At 42.4% G+C, this 23,816-nt stretch overlaps 1 protein-coding gene across 3 annotated transcripts; it reads right to left on the reverse strand.

The window, feature by feature from the left end:
* Nucleotides 1-693: 693 nt before the first annotated feature.
* ccdc93 (coiled-coil domain containing 93) lies at nucleotides 694-23,137 on the reverse strand. Of its 3 annotated transcripts, none has more exons than XM_063887629.1 (24): nucleotides 22,884-23,137; nucleotides 22,251-22,364; nucleotides 21,972-22,066; nucleotides 21,009-21,120; nucleotides 19,847-19,945; nucleotides 18,784-18,840; nucleotides 18,498-18,598; nucleotides 16,903-16,939; nucleotides 15,958-16,056; nucleotides 11,120-11,170; nucleotides 10,278-10,364; nucleotides 9,365-9,481; nucleotides 9,116-9,178; nucleotides 8,649-8,722; nucleotides 7,772-7,853; nucleotides 7,571-7,645; nucleotides 7,376-7,447; nucleotides 6,222-6,330; nucleotides 6,064-6,146; nucleotides 5,938-5,975; nucleotides 5,774-5,858; nucleotides 5,405-5,518; nucleotides 1,458-1,563; nucleotides 694-880 (listed from the first exon to the last, which is right to left on the reverse strand). In XM_063887629.1, exons 1-23 carry the CDS (start codon nucleotides 22,968-22,970, stop codon nucleotides 1,507-1,509), a joined length of 1,908 nt encoding a protein of 635 aa, XP_063743699.1. In that variant the 5' UTR covers nucleotides 22,971-23,137; the 3' UTR covers nucleotides 694-880; nucleotides 1,458-1,506. The 3 variants fall into 3 exon arrangements, with proteins under 3 accessions (XP_063743699.1, XP_063743698.1, XP_063743697.1); XM_063887628.1 differs by lacking the exon at nucleotides 694-880 and adding an exon at nucleotides 910-1,064; XM_063887627.1 differs by lacking the exon at nucleotides 694-880 and having other exon boundaries at nucleotides 910-1,563; nucleotides 22,884-23,136.
* Nucleotides 23,138-23,816: the final 679 nt, after the last annotated feature.

Raw genomic sequence — 23,816 nt, forward strand, 5'->3', positions numbered from 1 at the left:
TGACTCAATAACTGCAGAGTTCCAAACCAGCTCTGCATTAATATCAGAACCAGAACTGTGCCGGGAGATCCATGGCCGAGCAGCTGCATGCAAGCCTTACATCACCGAGCACGATGCCAAACGTGGGATGGAGTGGTGTAAAGCAGCCACTGGACTCTGGAGCAGTGGAATCGTGTTCTGTGGAGTGACCAATCATGCTTCTGTATTCGGCAGTCTGATGGACGAGTCTGGGTTTGGAGAACGCCAGGAGAACGTTACCTGCCTGACTGCATTGTTCCCACTGTAAAGTGTGGTGGAGGAGGGGTAATATTATGGGATGTTTTTCTGGGGTTGGCCTCGATCCCTTAGTTCCAGTGAAAGGGATTCTTAATGCTTCATCTTACCAAGTCATTCTGGACTATTCTGTGCTTCCAACTTTGTGGAGTTTGAGGAAGGCCCTTTCTGTTCCAGCATGACTGTGCCCCAGAGCACAAATCAAGGTCCATAAAGGCGAGGTTGGATGAGTTTGGTGTGGAAGAACTGGACTGGCCCCCACAGAGCCCTGACCTCAACCCCCCTGAACACCTTTTGGATGAACTACAACGGAAAGCCAGGTCCTCTCGTCCAACATCAGGGTCTGACCTCACAAATGCTCTTCTGGATGAATGGGCAGAAGTTCCCACAGACACACATAGGTATAATGTGTAGGTGTCCCAATACTTTTGTCTGTATAGTGTATCTCTAATGATGCTGCACCACTTGTGATCTTTATGAAAGGACGTTGGTGGGATCCAGATTGGAAGTGCTACACAGCATGTTTCCTTCGCAGAATCATTATGTGACGTGAGACTTCTGATAGTATGCCGTCTTCAATCAGCAGAGTCTGACAGAACATTAGTATCTGGAATGAGTCACAGCAAAGCATGTCAATCCTGAATAGAAAGATGTGTTTATTTATTTAATATTGGTTGTACACGGGCATTAAGACCTGAGGAGTCTGCTGACTTCAGAGGCACAGATGAACAGAATAAAAGATGATGTTTCAAGCTGCACCAGGAAACCTAGTAAGATGACATCAGCAAGACCTAGTGTGTGTAAAAAGTGCACACCACATGATCAACATGGTGGATGTATCCAGCGCAGTCACTGTTAGTAAAGCTATGATCAGACCAGCACCGGTTCAGTCCCAAAGAGCACTAATATTTAACACACTGTGGGGATTAATAGATTTTTACAATGCCTCAATCATATTGTTCATGTACATACTCGACACTTTCTTTTGAGAAGCTTAGTAGATACTAACAAACTGCTCTGTGATCATTGCAGAGGTAAGTAAAATATGCAAAACACTTCAGTCAGCTGGATTTGGCACATATAGAGCACAGGCTTTGAATGTGAGTCGTTTAGTAATGGCTTTCAACTGTATCAGAAATAGAGAAGAGAAATTAAACAAATAGTAGAATGTGTAGCTCTCATACTTATGTCATGTAGATTACACGTTTCGGTTTAGAACCAGAGGAAGGAGCTCTAAGAAGCCCCTTTCGCTCTCAGTTTGGACAGCAGCATCTCGTTCTTCCGACACTCCTGTTGACAAGAGCATCATCATCATCATCATCATCATCATCATCATCAGTTGGACATGAGAAAGCTTATTGATACATTCAAGTTATTTTCACATGAAATATGATCTCACTCACTTTTTGAATAAAGTGGTCATACCACAACAATTGTCAATGTCCCTTAAAGGTCTCCTATCATGCTATATTTTAACAATATATTATAAGGCCATATCTATATAAAACATGTCTGAAGTGTTTTACTCAAAATACCAAACAGATACCCCATTGTAGCATGCCTCATCCCCCTCTATTTCAGCCCTGTTCCTGAAGTGCTGATTCTGTGACTGTAGCTTTAAATGAACTAGCTGCTGCTGGCCACGCCCCTTTGGAGCTGCTGCTGGCCACGCCCCTTTGGAGCATCATGATCTCTCCTCTGAAGAGAGTTTTCTAACGGAGAAACTCAGCTAAACGCTGCCGTGATTAAACGCCATATTATGTTCCAAACCACATCCAGCAATATTTCTGAAACACTTCTCAGTGTTTACCACTAGAACAGAGACATTATATGTATTATATAAACAACAACTCTAAGTCCCTCCTGCAGACATCCTGCTGAACACACACACACACTGCGGAGGGGATTCAGCTCGCAACTGTATATGGGGGCCAGTTGGGACGTGTCACGTGGATGGGACGTTGCCAGGAGTTCAATGTAAAGCCAGCCCATCATATCCGCAGCAAATCTGGATCAGCTCGTTTGTACCGCCGTTTTTAGAGATGTGGGTCAGGAGGAAAAGAGAGAGGGTTGTATTTTCTAACACTTTGTGAGTCTCCTTACACACCGGGGACACATACAGTGGGGAGAACAAGTATTTGATACACTGCCGATTTCGCAGGTTTTCCCACTTACAAAGCATGTAGAGGTCTGTAATTGTTATCATACGTACACTTCAACTGTGAGAGTCGGAATCTAAAACCAAAATCCAGAAAATCTCAGTGTATGATTTTTAAATAATTAATCTGCATTTTATTGCATGACATAAGTATTTGATCACCTACCAACCAGTAAGAATTCCGGCTCTCACAGACCTGTTAGTTTTTCTTTAAGAAGCCCTCCTGTTCTCCACTCATTACCTGTATTAACTGCACCTGTTTGAACTTGTTACCTGTATAAAAGAGACCTGTCCACACACTCAATCAAACAGACTCCAACCTCTCCACAATGGCCAAGACCAGAAAGCTGTGTAAAGACATCAGGGGTAAAATTGTAGACCTGCAGAAGGCTGGGATGGGCCACAGGACAATAGGCAAGCGGCTTGGTGAGAAGGCAACAACTGTTGGCGCAGTTATTAGAAAATGGAAGAAGTTCAAGATGATGGTCAATCTCCCTTGGTCTGGGGCTCCATGCAAGATCTCACCTCATGGGGCATCAATGATTTTGAGGAAGGTGAGGGATCAGCCCAGAACTACACGGCAGGACCTGGTCAATGACCTGAAGAGAGCTGGGACTACAGTCTGAAAGAAAACCATTAGTAACACACTACGCTGTCACGGATTAAAATCCTGCAGCGAACACAAGGTCCCCCTGCTCAAGCCAGCGCATGTCCTGGCCCGTCTGAAGTTTGCCAATGACCATCTGGATGATCCAGAGGAGGAATGGGAGAAGGTCATGTGGTCTGATGAGACAAAAATAGAGCTTTTTGGTCTAAACTCCACTCGCCGTGTTTGGAGGAAGAACAAGGATGAGTACAACCCCAAGAACACCATCCCAACCGTGAAGCATGGAGGTGGAAACATCATTCTTTGGGGATGCTTTTCTGCAAAGGGGACAGGACGACTGCACCGCATTGAGGGGAAGATGGATGGGGCCATGTATCTCAAGATCTTGGCCAACAACCTCCTTCCCTCAGTAAGAGCATTGAAGATGGGTCGTGGCTGGGTCTTCCAGCGTGACAACGACCCGAAACACACAGCCAGGGCAACTAAGGAGTGGCTCCGTAAGAAGCATCTCAAGGTCCTGGAGTGGCCTAGTCAGTATCCAGACCTGAACCCAACAGAAAATCTTTGGAGGGAGCTGAAAGTCCCTATTGCCCAGTGACAGCCCCGAAACCTGAAGGATCTGGAGAAGATCTGTATGGAGGAGTGGGCCAAAATCCCTGCTGCAGTGTGTGAAACCTGGTCAAGAACTACAGGAAACGTCTGATCTCTGTAATTGCAAACAAAGGTTTCTGTACCAAATATTAAGTTCTGTTTTTCTGATGTATCAGATACTTATGTCATGCAATAAAATGCAAATTAATTATTTAAAAATCATACGATGTGATTTTCTGGATTTTTGTTTTAGTTTCCTTCTCTCACAGTTGAAGAGTACCTATGATAAAAAATACAGACCTCTGCATGGTTTGTGAGTGGAAAACCTGCAAAATCGGCAGTGTATCAAATGCTTGTTCTCCCCACTTTATTTATGTATAAAAGACAGGAAAAAGTACATTTTCCATAAAGGAGACCTTTAAAGGGGCCCTATTCTGCTTTTGGGGTGTTTTCCCTCTCCTGTAGAGTGGTGTATACTGTAGATCAGTGGTTCCCAAATGGTGTGCCGTAGAATCTTTTTTTTAATGTTCCAATTTGTTTCTCACTTAACAGACTTTATTTTATGACTTGTACAATGGAGTTGATAAGCTAATAAAATGTATATATTGCTCAGATTTAGATTTTATGCTCATACCAACTCGTCGTTTACATTACAAGATGGATCGTTATGTAGTGATAATAAATAAAGAAGCACCCCAGCCCTCAACACAGGCAGGGATGGCAGAACATGATGGAACAGCAGTGCAAAAGAAGTCTAAAAGCAGACATTACAGCGAATGCTGACTGCCCAACGCCATCGATTGATAGTCGATTGGCTCCGGGATCTGTTGAATCCTCTCTCATTATTATCAGGCACTATTTTAAACAGCAGAGCTCAGGATGAACTCGCAGAGCTATCTATGGACCATTCCCTGAAACCGCTTGTGGGACACGATATCCATCCCTCTCAGAGAGTGCCATTAACATGCTTTTAAAGTTTCCTACCTCATACATGTGCGAGCTGGCGTTTTCCTCACTCGCATATGTTAATAACAAGACCCGCCCCGGCTGTCAGGGGAACAGGACCTCCGCGTTGCACAGTGTCCACTATCCCCCCGCGCATAGAGAGACTCCGCTCCCAAAAGCAGGCACAAGTGTCGCACTAACATGTGCATAACATAGATTTATTTTGTTTTGCTTTTTGAACTGATTTTTCAGTTATAATAACTATTAAGTTATTATTTATTTTAAGTTATCATAGGCCTACCTCTTTTGAAATCCAAATGTAAAATAATAACTTTGTTTTTACACAGATAGGGCCTACTATCTTCAGCCAAAACAAAAGAGCCTTCTTAGTACACCTGTTTAAAATACTTTCATACTTTTAATTTATGGTGCATTTCTTGTTTTTAGTTTAAGCTCTGAATTGGTTTTAAAATCTCCGAAAAGTTGGTGTGCCTTAGGGTCGAGAAATATTTTCAGGGGTGCCTTGGGAAAAAAAAAAAGTTGGGAACCACTGCTGTAGAGTTCCTCCAGAGAGTTTCTCTCCCACACACTCTTGTTCTGGATTTATAATAACTATTAAAAAGCCAATATGTTCATTTTATGATTATAACAATCAGTGTAAACCCTGCTCATATTACTGAGGGTGCTAACCCCAAGCTATCTATTACATAACATAGCCTTCAACCATGTTAAATGTTCTTCCCAGTTTCCCAGTCTGCCTCACATGGCATCCAGTGAAACCTGTCCTTATTGTCATGCATAACTCACGCAGCAGCTTGTGTTCTGCTCACCTCTTTAAAGTCCTTGACGGTTTTGAAGTAAAGCCTCTGCTTGTCCAGCAGCTCCAGGTACTCGTCATTCAGCTGATCTCTCCTCATTTTGTTTTCCTGTTTCTTCTTCTCCATCTGTTAGAAAAGAGGAGCAGGAAGCAGACATCACAAGATGAAATGCTGCTAAACTGTGCTGCTTTATTTGGCCGTCTCATCCCCGGCCTGCTCAGGTTCCTCTCTTTGTTCTGATCAACAATGTCTTGTTCCTAAATCTCAGCCTTCACCTTGGTGAGAACATTCTTATCGTGATCATAGAAACAAAAGAACATTTAGGAAATAAATGAAAACCCAAGTTGTGCATGGGGAAAGGACCCTGTCAGAGAGTTCTACCTTGATGCGATTCTGTTTGATTCCCTCCACTATCTGCTCCATCTGCCGGAGGAACTGCTCCTTGGCTGATGCAGACGACATGGCCCTGAACAACAGCACAGCAGGTTACAGGCCTGTACACCACTTTCATATTACCAACACCAGAGGAGAGGATTCATACGTACTGGTGGAAGTTGTCGTGAATGGAGTTCAGCAGATTCACCTTCAGGAATAAAGCATTCAAATCGAGGTGTTTATAGTTGGAGTAGAACGGTGATATCGGAAAAGATTTCAACAACTAGGTGACTGACCTCCTTCTCCAGATAAACCTTCTTGTCGTCCAGCGTGTTGTACAGGGTGAAGAACTGCTTGGTCTCTTTATGTGTTGCAGAAACTGAAAGGCACAAAAAGAGTTGTATTGCCTTTCTGTTAAGGCACTAGTTTGAGCAGAGATGGAGCAGGAACCCACCCTGGCTGTAGAGTTCGATGAACCTCTTCTGGTACTGGGTGAGCTCCGCCCGGCTCGGCACCTCGTCGATCTTCCTCTGCAGGATGGCGATCTCACGGTTCCTGCGAGCCTGAACACAGTCAGAGTCAGCAGAGGAGCGCCTTTCAAAGTCCAGAGCTCATACAATGTTCTCTGTCTTGCAACTGAACCATAGTTTGAAATGTAATGTGAAATGTGGTACTGAAATTATCTGGAAAGCCTTTGACTCAAAATACTGCTCTGGAGAAAATGAAGAGACCACTGCAGCATTATCGGTTTATCGGTGTCTTTAATTAAAACATTTCTCCGTGTTGGAATCCATGAGACACTGGAATGGCTGCCATACATGTAGAAATAAAGATTTAAGAAACATGCGAGTGGTCTCTTCAGCTGTATTTAGCAGTTTCAACCCAAACTAATCCAGAATGTATTCACTAATAAGTACTGTGTGTATCCAAAGTCTCCTTTATTTCCCTCAGTCCCGGAGACACAGCCCTGCTGCCACGCATCACAGGAGGATTATTCTGCTGCTACACAAGTCCCCAAACATGTGTAGGCATATTGAATAATAGTAATAATATGCCAAATTCCAGCCTGATAAATGCTTTCCTTTACTGCTGGGTTGTCATAAAGATGCCTTGTTGTATTTATTGCTGAAAGTTATCTGTAGCTATTAATGGTGTTATTTTAAAATCGACTGCTCTCCTCTGAAGGTAACAGATGAGAAACATGGAGCAGCAGGAAGTGGTGATGATAAATAAAATCTCTGGTGCTTCAGAACAATACATTAATGTCCTCTTACTAACTTTCCAACACTAAATAATTTCCTGATTTAACTTCTGCAGGTCAACGTCATGTCTGATGTGCTTTCCCACCAAAACACACTCTGCTGTAGACTAAATTCTTTGCATTATAACTATAATCATCAGATTCAACATAGAGCACAACATTGATCTTATAACCTGCTTCAGAGAATAAGAAGCGTGGGGCAGACCAGTGAAAGACACCACCAATATTCTTTGTATTATTTTCACACTGAATGTGTGTCACTCCTATCTGCAGTCTGCTATCTCTGCTTTGACCTCATCAGTCCAGTCCCTTCTTATCGTGTGTTATGTTCCATGTGAAGGAGTTACCATGAGCAGACGGATCTTCTGTAGCTTCTCTCTGTCTGTGTTGTACTGTTTGTCTATCAGCTGGTTCCTCTCCTGACAAAGGAAACAGAGGGGAGGAAAGAGTGCAAATTGGGATCATTATTATTTCCTCTGAGAGTGAATGTGTTTTATACTGTGTCAAACATGCTGTGCTGCATGGTGAATATAGGACAGAACCTTCTCCTCCTCTGTATCCTGTCCTGAGGCCATCTTCAGGTCTTCTATGTTCTGCTGTAGACGGGCCATCTCTTCCTGGATACACAACAGAGTGTAAAAACCCACTTTCAGCTTGTTTCTGGTACTCACAGCCAGCAGTGTGTACTGGATGTAAAATCAGCAGGTGTGTAAGCATGTATGTGAGTGTGCTGACGCGCTCACTCTGCAGTGTGTGCGGAACTCCTGCTCCTGCTGCTTCAGGTTCTCATTCATTGTCACCAACGCCCTGAGCTTCTCCAGAGAGCTGTTAGCAGAAGCAAAGCATATTCACCTCAGAGCGCAGCCTTGAACCGCTCGCTGAGCATACATTGGGATTTTATCACTTGATATGGGAAAAACATGCATCCCACCCTTCAGAGCATGCCTTTGGAAAGATATTTGGGATTCCACTCACACCAAATTCATGCTTTCCAGTCAGCAGACAGGCATGCCAGCATATTGGTCTCACGTCTGCATTAGGCATTAAATAAGCTATGACGGCAATACGTTTAACAATCCCTTCGAAGGAGGAAAAAAACGCCCCCCCACTGCTGCTGTAAATAGACATTCTAAACTCACCACTCCCTGTCTCAACAGGTACCAGACACCGCACCAGCAGAGGGTTCTTTCTTTAAGAGTCATGTGATGAACATTAAAGTCATCTCTCAGCATTATATGTCCCACCATTCCTTCATGGGGCCACAGGAGGTCAGTAACTGCTTTGTGTTGGGATTTCTTCAGTCTTGCTTTATTGATCCCATGCTCAACATTAAAAGGTTTTATTATGTTAACATTTGAATGCCTTCTTTGCAAATGTGCTAAATAAAATAATAACAAACATTTGACTCGGAAGCACAACCACTGGTTTGTATTAGCCTACCATGTGAGATATCCAACTTGTGTATTAAACACTTATAGTCTCTACAAAATCCTCTCTTCCTGAAGCTGAAGTTCCTAAATAAATGAAAAGACAGGCAGGAGGAAATATACACTGACCCAAATCACAGAGGCCATGAGGCTCCAATGACAGCAGCAGTGAGAGGTAGTGAGTGTGACTCACCTGCTGTCAGCCTGCTCCTCCAGCTCAGCCAGACCCTTCAGTTCTCCGTCCAGCTTCTCAGAGCACTCTGTAGCCTGGGATCACACACAAACGCCAGTAAAACCACTTTCACAAAAAAAAACATTTAAGTTCATAGCTTATTTCTTGAAAACTCATCCCTGATAAATGCTCATTGAAGTGTAATCAATGCTATTCCTAATGTCAGCTGGCTCTGACAGGAGATGTGTTTCAGGGTGTGACCGCTGACATTACGCGAGGTCAGCTCCATCTCAAAATACTAAATGAAGATCCATAACAATAAACATCAGATAACAAAACGTCCACAACTCAGGTATTGCAAGAGCTTCTAAAGCAACTTGCAATAATACTTGACTGTAGGTTTGTCACATTGTTCCATGTTTGCAAATAAAACACCAGCAAACAGATGTTCACAAATAGTTAGCTGCAAGCATGTCAGCAGGTCTTACCTCAACCAGATGCCTCTTGGCATCGTCACAGCCTATTTTCACCTCTGCATGCTTGGCTTTCAGCTTTGTAAAAAAAGAAATACGTATGATTAATATCCCCGACAGCATCCCTGATCACGACTGCATCATAGTAAGGTGTATGATGTGTTGCCCCATGTTTCGTAAACAAATACATCTTCCTGTTTAGATTTGACTCTCGAGGGTCACAGTGGGTGTGATGCTGTGGTGTGAGAGCAGAGCACTGCTGACCTCCTCCAGTTGTTTGCTCTTGTGCTGGATCTGTTTGTTGAGTGAGGCCACTGCCCGGCGGTGCTGTTGCAGCGGGCCGTAGCGCTCCAAGCGCTCCTCTGACGACAGCTCTGACTGCTGCAGGGAAACAGGGAAGAGCAGATCACTACCAGTAGAGCCTAACAGAGAAGAACAGAGGCCCTCAGTGTGTGGCCCTCACAAGCCGCTGGAGTTAGCGTGCTGGCTTTAAACAGTGTCTGAAGCAGTAACCAATTTCACTTCACATGTATGAAATGAAAAACAAATCTCATTGTGATTTGAAGTGCTCAGTTTCGTTGAGATTGAGGGGTAAGCATTTTTCCTTCCCACGATTATGATAATACAGATTTTAAAGCACCAAAACTATTATCCTTATTTTGGTTTGAATAGCATTTAAAAAAGCTTTTAATACACAGCAGTATGTTCATATGACAAAAGCCAGAGTTAGGCTAAAACAGGAACGGTTTTCTGAGTATTACTACTACGGTCTGCCTCTCTGGAGCTAAGGAGACATTCTGTCCCTCCCAAATGAAATAGCTGCCTGACTGGAAGAAAGTGAGTTAAAAAAGTGTATTTTCTGGACTGGACATGCTTTCTGAAAGGAGAGAGAGTCTCTGTCTCTTCACTTCAACAGAATGTTGACTGAATCATCTGTCAAGCAGGGGGGGGGGGACTCAGGGGGTTTATGACTGTGACAGACACAGGTTACACAGTACCAGGATTATGTTTGCTTTATGGTAATGTTTCATGCTTTACTTTCATAAAGTAAAGATATAAATAGAAACAGCACTAATGAAGAGATTATTTTCTCTAAAAACGGCGTCCCCAAGTGCAGGTGGGAGCAGCTTATAGGAGCCGTCCTATGTTACATGCAGCATCGTGGTCCGTGGCCTACCTTCTCTGCGTACTCAGAGGCCATCTGTTTGATCTCCTCAGAATGCAGTCCCACTATCTGACCCACTGCACTTGCTGTTAGCTTCCCCTGTACACAGAGAACACAGAAATAATAAGTTTATTTACACAATTGAACTGTTCTGGTTAAGAATTGAGCCCTGACTGCTGATTGAGCTGAAATACAACATTGTAGAAAGAGCAATGCCAGAAACAAAAGAAAATACAAGCTTATGGTTATTAATACTGTGTTATAGTAAGTGATGGTAACTTTGTGAAGTTTGAGCCCAAATATCCAGGGAGGTTCTCTGATGACTCCTCCTTCAGCAGCTCCGGCAGCAACCAGGAGGAGGACAGGGCCCTGCTGGGGGGCACACAATCACCTCCAGCTCAACATCCAAAAAGCTGGTGGTGGACTGCAGGTGGAGCAGGAAGAGGCCCCTCACCATCAGAGGGGAGGAGATGGAGGTGGTCAACAGCTACAATTTCATGGGGGTGCACCTCAACAATAAAGGCTTGACCCCCCCCACACAGGCTGCAGTGTATGTACCTGTGACTCTCACTTCCAAATTGACATGTACATCTATTTACATATCCACAAAGAAACATTGTATATGTGTTAACACCATTCATTTTCATTTATGCTGTTACATTTTTCACATACTTTTATTTGTTATACTCGACTTTTATTAGTATCCCTGTCTGTCCTATCCTGTGTTTCACCCTGGTTGCTGCACCTGGATTTCCCTTTGGGGATCAATGAAGATTTATCTTACATTAATCCTGTTTACAAACGTGTACAGATACACAGAGGAGAGGAGGAGACAGAAACAGCTGTTAGCCTACCTCTTCACTAGCCATGGCAGCCATGCTGGTCATCAGGCTGCTGATTCGTATCTGAGAGAACACACAGTTACATTACATTTTAAGGCTGGAACTTCAAGGCAATCAGTGTGTGTAAATGTGTGTGTTAAGGGTGTTTGAAGACTGCCCCTGTACAAATCAGCAGAATATACAGAGAAATAACCTGGAATGTTTGGTGTGTGCAAGTGTATAGAAAAGTATGTATCTTTTATATTTCCCCTTTCGTCAATACAACAAAGATAAAACTGAGGTCATCGTTTTTGGAGCCAAGGAGGAACCAATAGAAGTCAGCGCTGAGCTTCAGTCAGCAATGTTCAAAACAACAAATAACGCCATAAATCTAGGAGTAGTCACAGACTCTGACCTGAATTTCAACCGTAACATTAAAACAGTGACTAAGTCCGCCTACTATCACCAAAAGAATATATCTAGGATTAAAGGACTAATGTCACGGCAGGATCTGGAGAAACTTGTCCATGCTTTTATCTTCAGTAGACTGGACTACTGTAATGGTGTCTTTACAGGTCTCAATTTATTAGACAAGGGTGTCTAAACTACAGCCCAGGGGCCAAATGCAGCCCACGGGCCATTTGGAATAGGCCCTCAGCTAATTCAAAGCGTATACTGAAATATGACAAATTAAACTTGTGGTTGTCTTATTTTGTACTTCTTAACTATTTATGTAAAAATATATTACACAGTAGTATTAATGTGTTAATAAGCACACTTTACAAATAAATTCACTCAATTAAAGTTACAAAAAAATGTCTAACAAATCTAAGTTGATTAGAAAAGCTCAATAACTGATTAACATAACAAGCTTGAAATATATATACAGCGGGTAAAATAAGTATTGAACACGTCACCATTTTTCTCAGTAAATATATTTCTAAAAAGGTGCTATTGACATGAAATCAGATGTCGGTAACAACCCATGCAATCCACACATGCAAAGAAATCAAACCATAGATTTCCATACATTAAGTTATGTGTATTAAAATGGAATGACACAGGGAAAAAGTACTGAACACATGAAGAAAGGGAGGTGCAAAAAGGCATGGAAAGCCAAGACAGCAGCTGAAATCTATCAGTAATTAGAAAGCAATCCTGCCCCTTGTCAGTGCAAATTAATATCAGCTGGTTCAGTCCCAACTGATGGCCTATAAAAAGGTCTCTCATTACCAAAGTGTCACACAAGAAAGATCTCATGATGGGTAAAAGCAAAGAGCTCTCTCAAGACCTTTGCAACCTTATTGTTGCAAAACATGATGGCATTACAGAAAGATTTCTAAACTCCTGAATGTTCCAGTACTGTTGGGGCCATAATCCGGAAGTGGAAAGAACATCATTTCACCATAAACCAGCCTCGACCAGGTGCTCCACGCAAGATTTCTGACAGAGGAGTGAAAAAAATTATCAGAAGAGTTATCCAAGAGCCAAGGACCACTTGTGGAGCCCTTCAGAAAGACCTGGAATCAGCAGGTCCAATTGTTTCAAAGAAAACAATAAGTAATGCACTCAACCCCCATGGCCAGTATGCACGCTCACCACGCAAGACTCCATCGCTGAAGAAAAAGCATGTTGAAGCTCGTTTAACATTTGCTGCACAACATTTAGACAAGCCTGGGAAATACTGGGAGAATATAGTCTGCTCAGATGAGTCCAAAATTGAACTCTTTGGATGCCATAATACAGACCATGTTTGGAAGTCAAATGGCACTGCACATCACCCCAGAAACACCAAACCAACAGTGAAGTTTGGAGGTGGGAACATCATGGTGTGGGGCTGTTTCTCAGCATACGGCACTGGCAAACTTCATATAATTGAAAGAAGGAAGAATGGAAAAATGTACACAGACATTCTTGATAAAAATCTGCTTCTATCTACCAGGATGATGAAGATGAAATGAGAGCGGACATTTCAGCAAGACAATGATCCCAAACACACAGCCAGGGAAACTTTCAATTGGTTTCAGAGAAAGAAAATAAAGCTGAATGGCCCAGCCAATCACCTGACTTTAATCCAATAGAAAATCTATGGAAAGAACTAAAGATCACAGTTCATAGAAGAGGCCCATGGAAAATTCAAGACTTGAATGCTGTTGGTGTGGAAGAAAGGGCTAAAATCACACCTGAGCAATGCATGCGACTAGTTTCTCCATACAGGAGGCGTCTTGAAGCTGTCATTACCAACAAAGGCTTTTGTACGAAGTTTTAAATACATTTCAGTAAGCGTCTTCAGTACTTTTTCCCTGTGTCATTCCATGTTAATACATATAACTTAATTTATGGACATCTATGGTTTTATTTCTTTGCATGTGTGGATTGCATGGGTTGATACCGCCATCTGATGAAAATCTCATGTCAATAGCACCTTTAGAAATATATTTACTGACAAAACATGGTAACGTGCTCAATACTTATTTTACCCGCTGTATAAAATACATATATACAGTGGGGCAAAAAAGTATTTAGTCAGCCACCAATTGTGCAAGTTCTCCCATTTAAAAAGATGAGAGATGCCTGTAATTTTGATCATAGGTATACCTCAACTATGAGAGACAAAATGAGAGAAAGGTGAGCAAAAATCCCAGAACCACACGGGGGGACCTAGTGGATGACCTGCAGAGAGCTGGGACCAAAGTAACAGAGGCTACCATCAGTAACACACTACGCCGCCAGGGACTTAAATCCTGCAGTTCCAGACGTGTCCCCCTGCTTAAGCCAGTACATGTCCAGGCCCGTCTGAAGTTTGCTAGAGGGCATTTGGATGATCCAGAAGAGGATTGGGAGAATGTCATATGGCCAGATGAAACCAAAATAGAACTTTTTGGTAAAAGCTCAAGTCGTCGTGTTTGGAGGAGAAAGAATGCAGAGTTGCATCCAAAGAACACCATACCTACTGTGAAGCATGGGGGTGGAAACATCATGCTTTGGGGCTGTTTTTCTGCAAAGGGACCAGGACGACTGATCCGTGTAAAGGAAAGAATGAATGGGGCCATGTATCGTGACATTTTGAGTGAAAACCTCCTTCCATCAGCAAGGGCACTGAAGATGAAGCGTGGCTGGGTCTTTCAGCATGACAATGATCCCAAACACACCGCCAGGGCAACGAAGGAGTGGCTTCGTAAGAAGCATTTCAAGGTCCTGGAGTGGCCTAGCCAGTCTCCAGATCTCAACTCCATAGAAAATCTTTGGAGGGAGTTGAAAGTCCGTGTTGCCCAGCGACAGCCCCAAAACATCACTGCTTTAGAGGAGATCTGCATGGAGGAATGGGCCAAAATACCAGCAACAGTGTGTGAAAACCTTGTGAAGACTTACAGAAAACGTTTGACCTCTGTCATTGCCAACAAAGGGTATATAACAAAGTATTGAGATGAACTTTTGTTATTGACCAAATACTTATTTTCCACAATCATTTAAAAATAAATTCTTTAAAAATCCTACAACGTGATTTTCTGGATTTTCTTTTCTCATTCTGTCTCTCATATTTGAGGTATACCGATGATAAAAATTACAGGCATCTCTCATCTTTTTAAATGGGAGAACTTGCACAATTGGTGGCTGACTAAATACTTTTTTGCCCCACTGTATGTAATTTCCCCTTATTATAAGCAATCAGAAGTTTCTGTTTAAGGAATGAACTGCCAAAAAAACAAATTAAACCCTACCGAGAGCTGTGATGTAGGCTGTCTTTTCTTGAATCATTTTCAAGTATCAAGAATAATTGGCCTACATTTGAGTCATTTTGCTAAATTACAACTTAACTTAAGAGGCAATATACCTCACCTCTAGTGAGGGGCCCAGCCCTTCGTATACATTTCTGTATGTGGCCCTCTGTGAAAAAAGTTTGGAGTCCCCTGGTTTATTCTGTTCAGAACGCTGCTGCCGAGTCCTCACGAACACTGAGAGAGTGGATCACATCGGTCCAGCTCTGAAGTCTTTACACTGTCTTCCTGTATAATTCTGCTGCTGGTTTATAAAGCACTGAATGGCCAAAATACACATCTGATCTCCTGCTACATTATGAACCCTCCAGAACTCTCAGGTCCTCTGAACATGGAGAGGCCGCATTCAGTTACTATGCTCCAACTATCTGGAACAAACTCCCAGAACCCTGCAGGTCGTACGCAGTGTACACACGGTTCTGTTGCGCTGACGCTTGCCGGTGGGCGTGTCTGGCGCTTGGGGTTAACGCGACTAACAACCAATCAGATTAATCTCGCGCCCCGGACACACAGGCGATTTGATTGGCTAGCACTTGTACTGGCATATTTGCATACGCAGGATTTGATTGGCTGGCGCTTCCGTCAACGCTTGAAAAGTTGAACTTTTCTGAGCTTTCACTGCAAGCAACGGAGCCAAAGCGAAGCAACGGAACCACGATGCAGTTCGGCAACGCTTCACATCACCCTATTCAAAGTGAATGTGAAGGTGCGTCAAGCGTCAACGCAACCGTGTGGACGGGCCGTTACTATGTATACGTTTTTTTCTTTTGCTGCTGCTTTTAATTTAACTCTTCATATCTCACACTGCACTGTAACTTTTATTCTTGTATGTTAAACCTGTGTTATTCTAAATTAGCTTGTTTTATGTTACTCTTTACAAATGTTTTTAGAAGTCATTTCAGAATGTGATTCCACTGCGCTAGATCTAAATGCTCTTTGTAAAGAAATATGCTTGGTGTTGAAAGGTGCTTTAAACTTGCCTTCACTCTTCCGTGTGTTGCTGCTACCTGACTGTGTTTCTCCTACCTGACTGTGTTTCTCTAGGTGTGATGTGCCTTTATGTGTAAAGCACTCTCTGTATAAAGTGCTCACCTCCTCTGCTGCCTGCAGGTCCTCTTCCTCTGACACCTCTGCCATCCCGGGGGTTGCTGCCTGAGAGCCAGGGGCAAGCGGGGCCTTCCTGTCATCCACCTAGAGAAGGGAGACAGGACGCAGGAGCTTAAGGACCTGCTGGTGCACACATACAGCGTGACTATACTTCTCCTCCTGTCACTGCTTTTAGAAACCCCTCCCTGATTCAGTGCTGCCCGCCTGTACCCCTGTCACAGCCAGGAGGGAGAAATCAGAATCTTTGCAGCCCGCATTCTTCTTTCATTAGCCACAAAGTGCACAGAAGATGCACAACGGGTGAGAGTTTAGGCTGATGTAGAGATGAGCTATGGAGGGCTGGTCTGCTCCCTCCACGCTCTTTCACTTTGAAAGCCTGTAGTCTTCATCTCCATGACTTTGAGATGGATCAGACTTTACACAGCACCCTGCAGACACACTTTATAACTTCTTTTACACATATGCTGCAGTACTCCGCATTACATGCGTTGCAGAAGAAGGTTTCTAAAGGAGTGACCCAGGAGAAGAGCTGATGGAATTCCTCAGAGCTTTGTTATCTCATTTAGCATAGGAGAGACTGGAGCATCCAAAAGCAAAGGAGATAATGCTTGTTAATAAGAAATATAAACGTCACTGTTGTCCACATAAATAAAGCACACATAAAACAAACTGTATTACAGTAGCCTGCTGTACAGAAAGCCCCAAGATGCTTTGCATTGGGGTTAAGAAAGTGGTAAAACCTGTTTCATTTGACAATTTGACCCAGTAAACACACGCTGGTGTGTAATATTGGGCGAGTTCCCCTTTGATTGAAGCAATGTGTCTGATGTGAGGCTAAGAAGAGCAGCACAGTAACTTTATAGCCCTGATCAGTGATAAAAGGACATGAGAGGCTCTCTGTTCCTTTTATAAAAGAGAAGAACAACCTACCATGTCTTGTTTGGACTGTTTGCTGAATCCATACCGTCTAAAGAGGGAGAAAATAAGGCACACATAACCAAGGTGTGAAAATACAGGAAGAATTGCCTTTGCCATAAAAGGAACTTTTAAGAAATAACAAAAACAAATATAAACCAAAACAGAAAATAATGCACTACGTGGTTGTCTCACTGCAGGTTGTGGATCATCTCCTTCTTGGCAATGACATGCGTGGTCTTGTTGACCAGGGGAGCTTTTAAGAACAACATGCAACATTACAACTTCAACACAACAAATGGCCTTCACCAAGCATGAGAGACAGGCCGTTCAGAGCAGGACTGAGGGGAGACATTAAAGCAGCAGTGCACTCTGCTCCCATCATGCCTAAAGTACAGTATCTGAGGAGTGATGCATTCTGGCACACAGCGTGCAACACACACTCACACACCACACAGTACTTACAGGAGGAAATGTGACATTCTAGTAAGGAGGTGGGGATGAATGAATGAAAAACAATGTGTCAGACAGATATGGGATGTGTGGATTGAAGAGTTAAATAGCACATGAAAGGGGTTCGGGTAAAAGGTCAAAAAGGCTGAGAGAAGGTATACTTATGAGCAAAACAATGATTTTGTTCCATGATGTAGAAGTGTTTTTAGAACAGCTTAGAGCACACGTAATTCAGTTCTCAAAAAAATGAGGTGTATTAAACAGAAATAGTGAGAGAAAGCAGAATGAGGAGGGCCAGGCAGCTGAATACACAAAAAGCTTATCCAATATCATAAATACAGTCGAGGTATAATACAATTGTACCTCAAGGTTAATTGAAGCCAGAGGGCAAAAGGCTTGGCTTTAAAGAATGTGCCCTCCTTTGAGTAATTTAAATGACATTGTTGCTGGTCATAGACCCCGCATCTTATGGCAAAATTACTACAAGATGTATGATAGATCTGAACCTAACAAACTCATGTACAGAGGCTGGAAAAATACCACAACGTTTAAAGAGAGGAATTAATGTCAAACAAGTACACATCACACAATATAAACAAGATAATCCTATATACAGTAATCCTTTAAAAAAACAACCAAAGTACATGAAAGGCAGATTTATTTTAGAATCAGGTGAACGGTGTGGGAATTACAACACATTTTACAAGTGGTATTCCCTTTTTAAAAAGGGACCAAAAGCAATTGGACAAAGTAACGTAATCATAAATGTAATCATCACTTTTAATATCTGGTTGCAAATCCTTTGCAGTCACTGCCTGAAATCTGGAACCCATAGACCAGACGCTGGGTTTGGTCCCTGCTGATGCTCTGCCAGGCCTCTACTGCAGCTGTCTTCAGTCCCTGCTTGTTTCCCTTCAGTTTTGTCTTCAGCAAGTGAAGTGCATGCTCAATTGGATTCAGGTCCGGTGAGTGACTGGGCCATTGCAGAACATTTAACTTATTTAAAAAAACATTTGGTTGCTTTCGCAGTATGCGTCAGGTCTTTGTCCAAAAAACATTGGTATCAATATGGCCTGAGAATTCTGACCTTATTCCCCCCGTTGCCTTAAAGCCACAAAACAAACAACAGAGTAGTTGACAGTGTACACACATCTTACCTTCCATATTCCAGCAGAGTGGAGTGGACTCTGGACTCCTCATCCTGCAGCTCCCCTGCATCCGTCTGCCGCCTGTACCTTCTCTGAGGTTTGTACACTTCCTGTAAACACCAGGATTTATTCAGGACATTTTAGATTAATATACTCTAAACAGATCAGTAGGAAAACATTCAGAATACGTCTGTTCCTATTCTCATTCTAACCACATGTGCTTTTTGTCTTTGCAGTTCAAGTGGTTACAGAGTCTTTGGATGTGTGCTGCAGTCTGCCTGCTGGCTCCACTCACCAACACATTCAGCACTGCGCTCACAGCCTTGTCTTTCCTCTGAAGGAACTCCTCATCCTGGAACACACAGTTACGCAGCACATATTGTGATTAAAAAGCTACGATTAGGAAGACAATTACAGCCAAACAACGCGTTCATGGTTCACATGTCAAACCGAGGGGGAACATTACTACCACATACCTGCAAGATTCTGTTCAAATAATAGTGAGGTTACTCACTACTGAGGTGCTAATCGGATTTCTGACAGTCACATTAGCTTCGGTTTACTGATGCTAAATAAATCTATCCTATTAAATGTGCATTTAGATTCACCAAAACATAATCACAATATAACATGTTTGATTAATCAATCATTTAAAAACAACAATCACAATTGAAACAGACAAATAAACCATTTCCCCATGAAGCTTACTGAAATACAGTCAGGCACACAAAACCATTTGACTCTGAAAAGCTCCAGGAGTGGTATAAAGCTGTGACAAGGACGGAACAAAACCGGGTCACTGCTGGAACACGGATCAGCTGCACCTGGTGGCATCCAGGGGCCACAGTCATCAGGAAGAGTAAAATAGGGTCCCTTCCTCCACCTCTAAATGACACATGTGGGGCAAACATGTGCAGAACAATGTATTTACTCCCACCAGAGACAAAGGCAGGGATTCACTTTAAGTTAACTAAATACAATCTGTAGAACTGGGCCAGTCCCTTCCAACCGAGGAAGTGGAAGTTACGGGTCCTTTCAGAATTGTTGGTATTATTTGATATTCATTTGGTATCTCAAACTGTGGGATGAAGAAAACATTAAGAAAAGTGTGACTACAAATATACTTAAACTTACTTTTTATGGATTATTGATTTTATGGACATGTTATCCTCTGTGTTTTGGTTATTTCCTAAGCTTAGTTTAAGTACTATTACACAAACTATTTATATTAAAAACCTAAATATTTTGTGCCAGTCAGGGCCGTCAATCACAAAAACTTTGCAATAACAATGTTCCAGCATTTCTGGATCCCACTCCACCATGCCCTGCAGTGAGTCTGGCTCTGTGACGGGTGCTACCTCTGGCAGGCTGTGGCTCTTCTGGAACTGACAGATGGAGTACGCCCTCACAGTGTCGCCCATCTCTTCCCGGGTCTCAATGGCTCGCTTCACCAACCACTGGCAGGAGACACGACACACAGCTGATCATACACACTTCAGATCTCCACAAACACTGAGGCTCAATTCCAAACCACACCCTACCCACTCCCACTCCATGATGGAGCGAACTCTGTCTGTGGTCTACCTCGCAGCTGATTGAGGGCCCCTCCTCTAAGGTGGAGGGTGTAGATACAGCGGCAAGCGTTGGAACAAACTCCCCTCTCTCCGGCCGAAACAGGAAATACCGTAGCTTTTCGTAACAACGGTTTCAAATCAGCATCTCTTGGTCAAAAAATAAAATAACTAAAATAAAACTCCAAAAATCTTTAATGCCGTTTCTTTATTTGCAAACCTCTTTTATTTTTAAAATATGATGTTGATAAGCTGCTCGGTTTTCGCACTAGTCTGTAAATATACACAACTTTTTAATAAAATTCACAAGTTTTCTAGACACGGGTACTCTATATATCCCTGAGTGAAACACAAAAAACAGATAACATCATGATGTTTAATGAGTATCTTGTTTTGCAGTTCACCAGTCTAAATTTTTGCAGGAACTGTTTGTACACAGCGTGTTTCCAGATGGACACACAACGTTGACTCCCGTCAGGTAGAGCAGCAGGTGAAGTCAGGTGCGATGAAGACTCGCTGCTGGAGGGCTTGATAACCCACTCCCCTTCCATCTCATTGGTTTGGAACGGCACTTACTGTGGCGGACCCCCCGCACAAACGAAGGGGTAGTGTGTAGGGGTAGGGTGTAGAGGGCTGTTTGGAATTGAGCCTGAACCATTGACATTACAGCATATGAATGCAACATATTTCTGAGCTGATACTGAAGTCAGTTAGGATGTACACTTCAGATCCAGATCATATATCTTAACAGTAGATACAAATGAGTTAAAATTAGGCACACAAACTGAAAGGACACCTTTGTCTAATGGAGGAATAAAAAGTTTGAAGTCAGATCACTAACAGACATTTTATCATGTTTACCATTTAAATGCTCTTAACAAATGGAGATGTAATGCTTGATATGACCAAATGAAGATTCTGTGTGTCAGTTTGAGGTGAATTCTCTCACCTGTATTACTGGAAAGATGTGGATAAAATCCAGCCCTTGGATTTGATGTGGCTCCAGGCGATGAGGACACTTCATCTTTGGTAGCACCGACACAATTTTCTCCGTCAGGGATCTGCCAAGAGGATGAAGCACCTATCACTATCCGTCAGTCTTTTCTTTGCATCACCTGCCGTTACTGCTAGGGAGACACTTATCGAACGCTGTACATTTAGTTATTCACCGTGTTGATAAGTGTGTGTGCTGCGTGTAAGTAGAAGATAAAGACAGCAGCACGCTCTGTGGGACGATTAAAGGTATTCTGATCTGAGCATTGTTAATAATCATTGGACTATTACTTTAAAAGCTCACAAATTATGTTATTGTTTGCTACATGTAATAATAATGAATAATTATACTTTTTAAAAAAAGTGTTTTGCTTTATTGATTTGCACATCCGTCCAGGTTGGTTACATATCTGTACACAATGCGATCACTGTGACTCTGCAGACTCATTGCATGTCACACTGAGACATGTTACATTCTGGTCCCTGTCTGTGGAAGACTTTACATTATCAAATGTAGTGTCAGACTGTGTGATGAAAACAAATGCAAGCAGAAAGATATCATCGATGTATATCATTTATCTGCACAGCACTAAAGTGAACTATTTAACTCTATTCTATTTTTTTTATTAAAATGTTGTTTAAAATGTTGAGCTCATAATATTAGGTGTCAAATTGGTTAAATGGTGAGTGGCCGTTGGTTGTATGCATTGTCGGATTGTAAGGACCGTCGTAATCTTTGATATAAGCCTTTCATTGGTGACTTGGTGGCTTTCAATGGTCCACCAGGAGACATGGTTTCTCTTTGACAGCCGACCACTTCTCTGAAAACAGTCAACATTCTTCGAACATTCATAGAGGACAGTTCAATCACACAGATAGGGGCCTCCGGGAACAATTAACCAGCTCAAATCCCACTCACATTTTCTGGCCAATGGTTGAGTTTTCTTGGAAAAGAAGATCCACATCAATGTCAAAGTTACAAGTGGTGATGCACCAGGTCATACCACCCACCACCTGACGAGAGGAAAGGAGGACACAGGCTGAGTGGTTTACTGTTGGAATGAATCAATGGCAGTACTGACTGCTGAGTAAACTCATAGATTAATACTTCAGTCCACAATTAAGCAACAACTTGGAAAAACAAAGGTGATGTTGCTTTCACGTGATGGGGCCGCAGGGTGAGAGCAGGACCTGGTACCTTATCGAAAGGGGACAAGCCTTTAATCCGTGCTCGGAAATATCCAGCTGCCAGCAGCAGCTCCAGCATCTCTGCCAGCTTGATGCTCTGCTCCTCATCCTCTCGGGTTTCCACCTGGGAGCCACACACACACACACACACACACACACACACACACACACACACACACACACACACACACACACACACACACACACACACACACACACACACACACACACACACACACACACACACACACACACACATATTTGCCTCTGCAAAAAAAAAAAAAACTCCATGTGGCTGCTGGAGTGCTTTGGAGCAACACTGAATCCACCACAGCTGCAGAGGATCTGTTCTTCCACAGATAACGTTGGCTGACATTAGTGTCCAAGGAAAGAGCCACAAATCTGCCAACATGAATTGGCCAGACGTTCCTTTTATTGGCTCTCTTAATTAAGGAATAACGCAAAGGTTTCCTATCGACACCGTTCAACTGTAGACGAGCGTTCAAACTCCACCCAGCTGTTAAAGCTAACTTTAGTTAGCCCACAAGCCTCCGAGTTATTCCGCTATAAACGTTACGGTTGTAGGAAGCTTTGAAGGGAAAGCCCGCCAGTGTTAAAGATTGAAAGAGTGAACGCTGCTCACCTGAATGAGGTTTCCGTCTTGGTCATATTGGGCACCTATTTTAGAGCCAGTTCTGACTCTGTGGAAAACAGACGAAGCCGCCGCCATGATGAACTGATGTTGACAAGTCACATGACCCGAACACGTGACAGTTAAACGTTCATTGTTGAATGGAACTAAACACAAGACACTACCGTAAGAAACAACAACGAACACTTTACCGATTATATATTTGAAGCTGCAGCCTGTGTTTCGAACTCGCGATAATGTCACACGAGGAGCACAACGTGCACGTGCTTTTTTAGCCAGCAGAGGGAGCAACAAGATTACGATGAAATAGTTACAGAAGAAGAATCTAGAGTCATTTGGAGATAACGTTTCAGGCAGTATCACACTTTTACACGGGTCTTAATTTTGCAACAACCAGTGTTCTCAGATTGCACTTTGTTAACGTGGTGCATTTACACTCAGGATATCTGTACACTGATAAACCTTTAGCAGACCGAGACATCATACTGTTATCATCGAATTCCAATCAGAATCATAATAACAATAATCAGAATCATATAATAATAGTAATAGTTATCATATAATATTAATATGATTATTATAATTACAATAAGGATATGTGCAGTTACATTCATTTCATGTTGTTTTTTAGTATAATTAGTACGTGTGAATATTGTTAATGATTCCCATCATGTTCAGCTTCTTTCTTTCCTTGATTTTCCATCACATAATATTGTACAAATGTTTGTAATGTTTTATTTGTTTTGGTAAAATTGTGCTTTCATGTGGTAATACAAGTAAAGCTTCTTTAAATCTGAATTGTTTAGGATATCTGCATTACCTCTTTAAACTGATAGACCTTTAGGAGACCGAAACAATATACTGCTATAATAATAATAATAATAATAATAATAATAATAATAATAATAATAATAATAATAATAA

The sequence above is a fragment of the Eleginops maclovinus genome, chromosome 7 (genome assembly GCF_036324505.1).
Source record: "Eleginops maclovinus isolate JMC-PN-2008 ecotype Puerto Natales chromosome 7, JC_Emac_rtc_rv5, whole genome shotgun sequence".
Taxonomy (NCBI): domain Eukaryota; kingdom Metazoa; phylum Chordata; class Actinopteri; order Perciformes; family Eleginopidae; genus Eleginops; species Eleginops maclovinus.

Excerpts from the sequence above, each read along its gene's own strand:
- ccdc93 (XM_063887629.1), bottom strand. The coding sequence starts at position 22,970 with ATGGCGGCGGCTTCGTCTGTTTTCCACAGAGTCAGAACTGGCTCTAAA. Across the intron at positions 22,067-22,250 it reads GCTTGTCCCCTTTCGATAAG|GTGGTGGGTGGTATGACCTG; the intron begins GTACCAGGTCCT and ends TCCTCTCGTCAG. Across the intron at positions 7,448-7,570 it reads AGGATACAGAGGAGGAGAAG|GAGAGGAACCAGCTGATAGA; the intron begins GTTCTGTCCTAT and ends TTCCTTTGTCAG.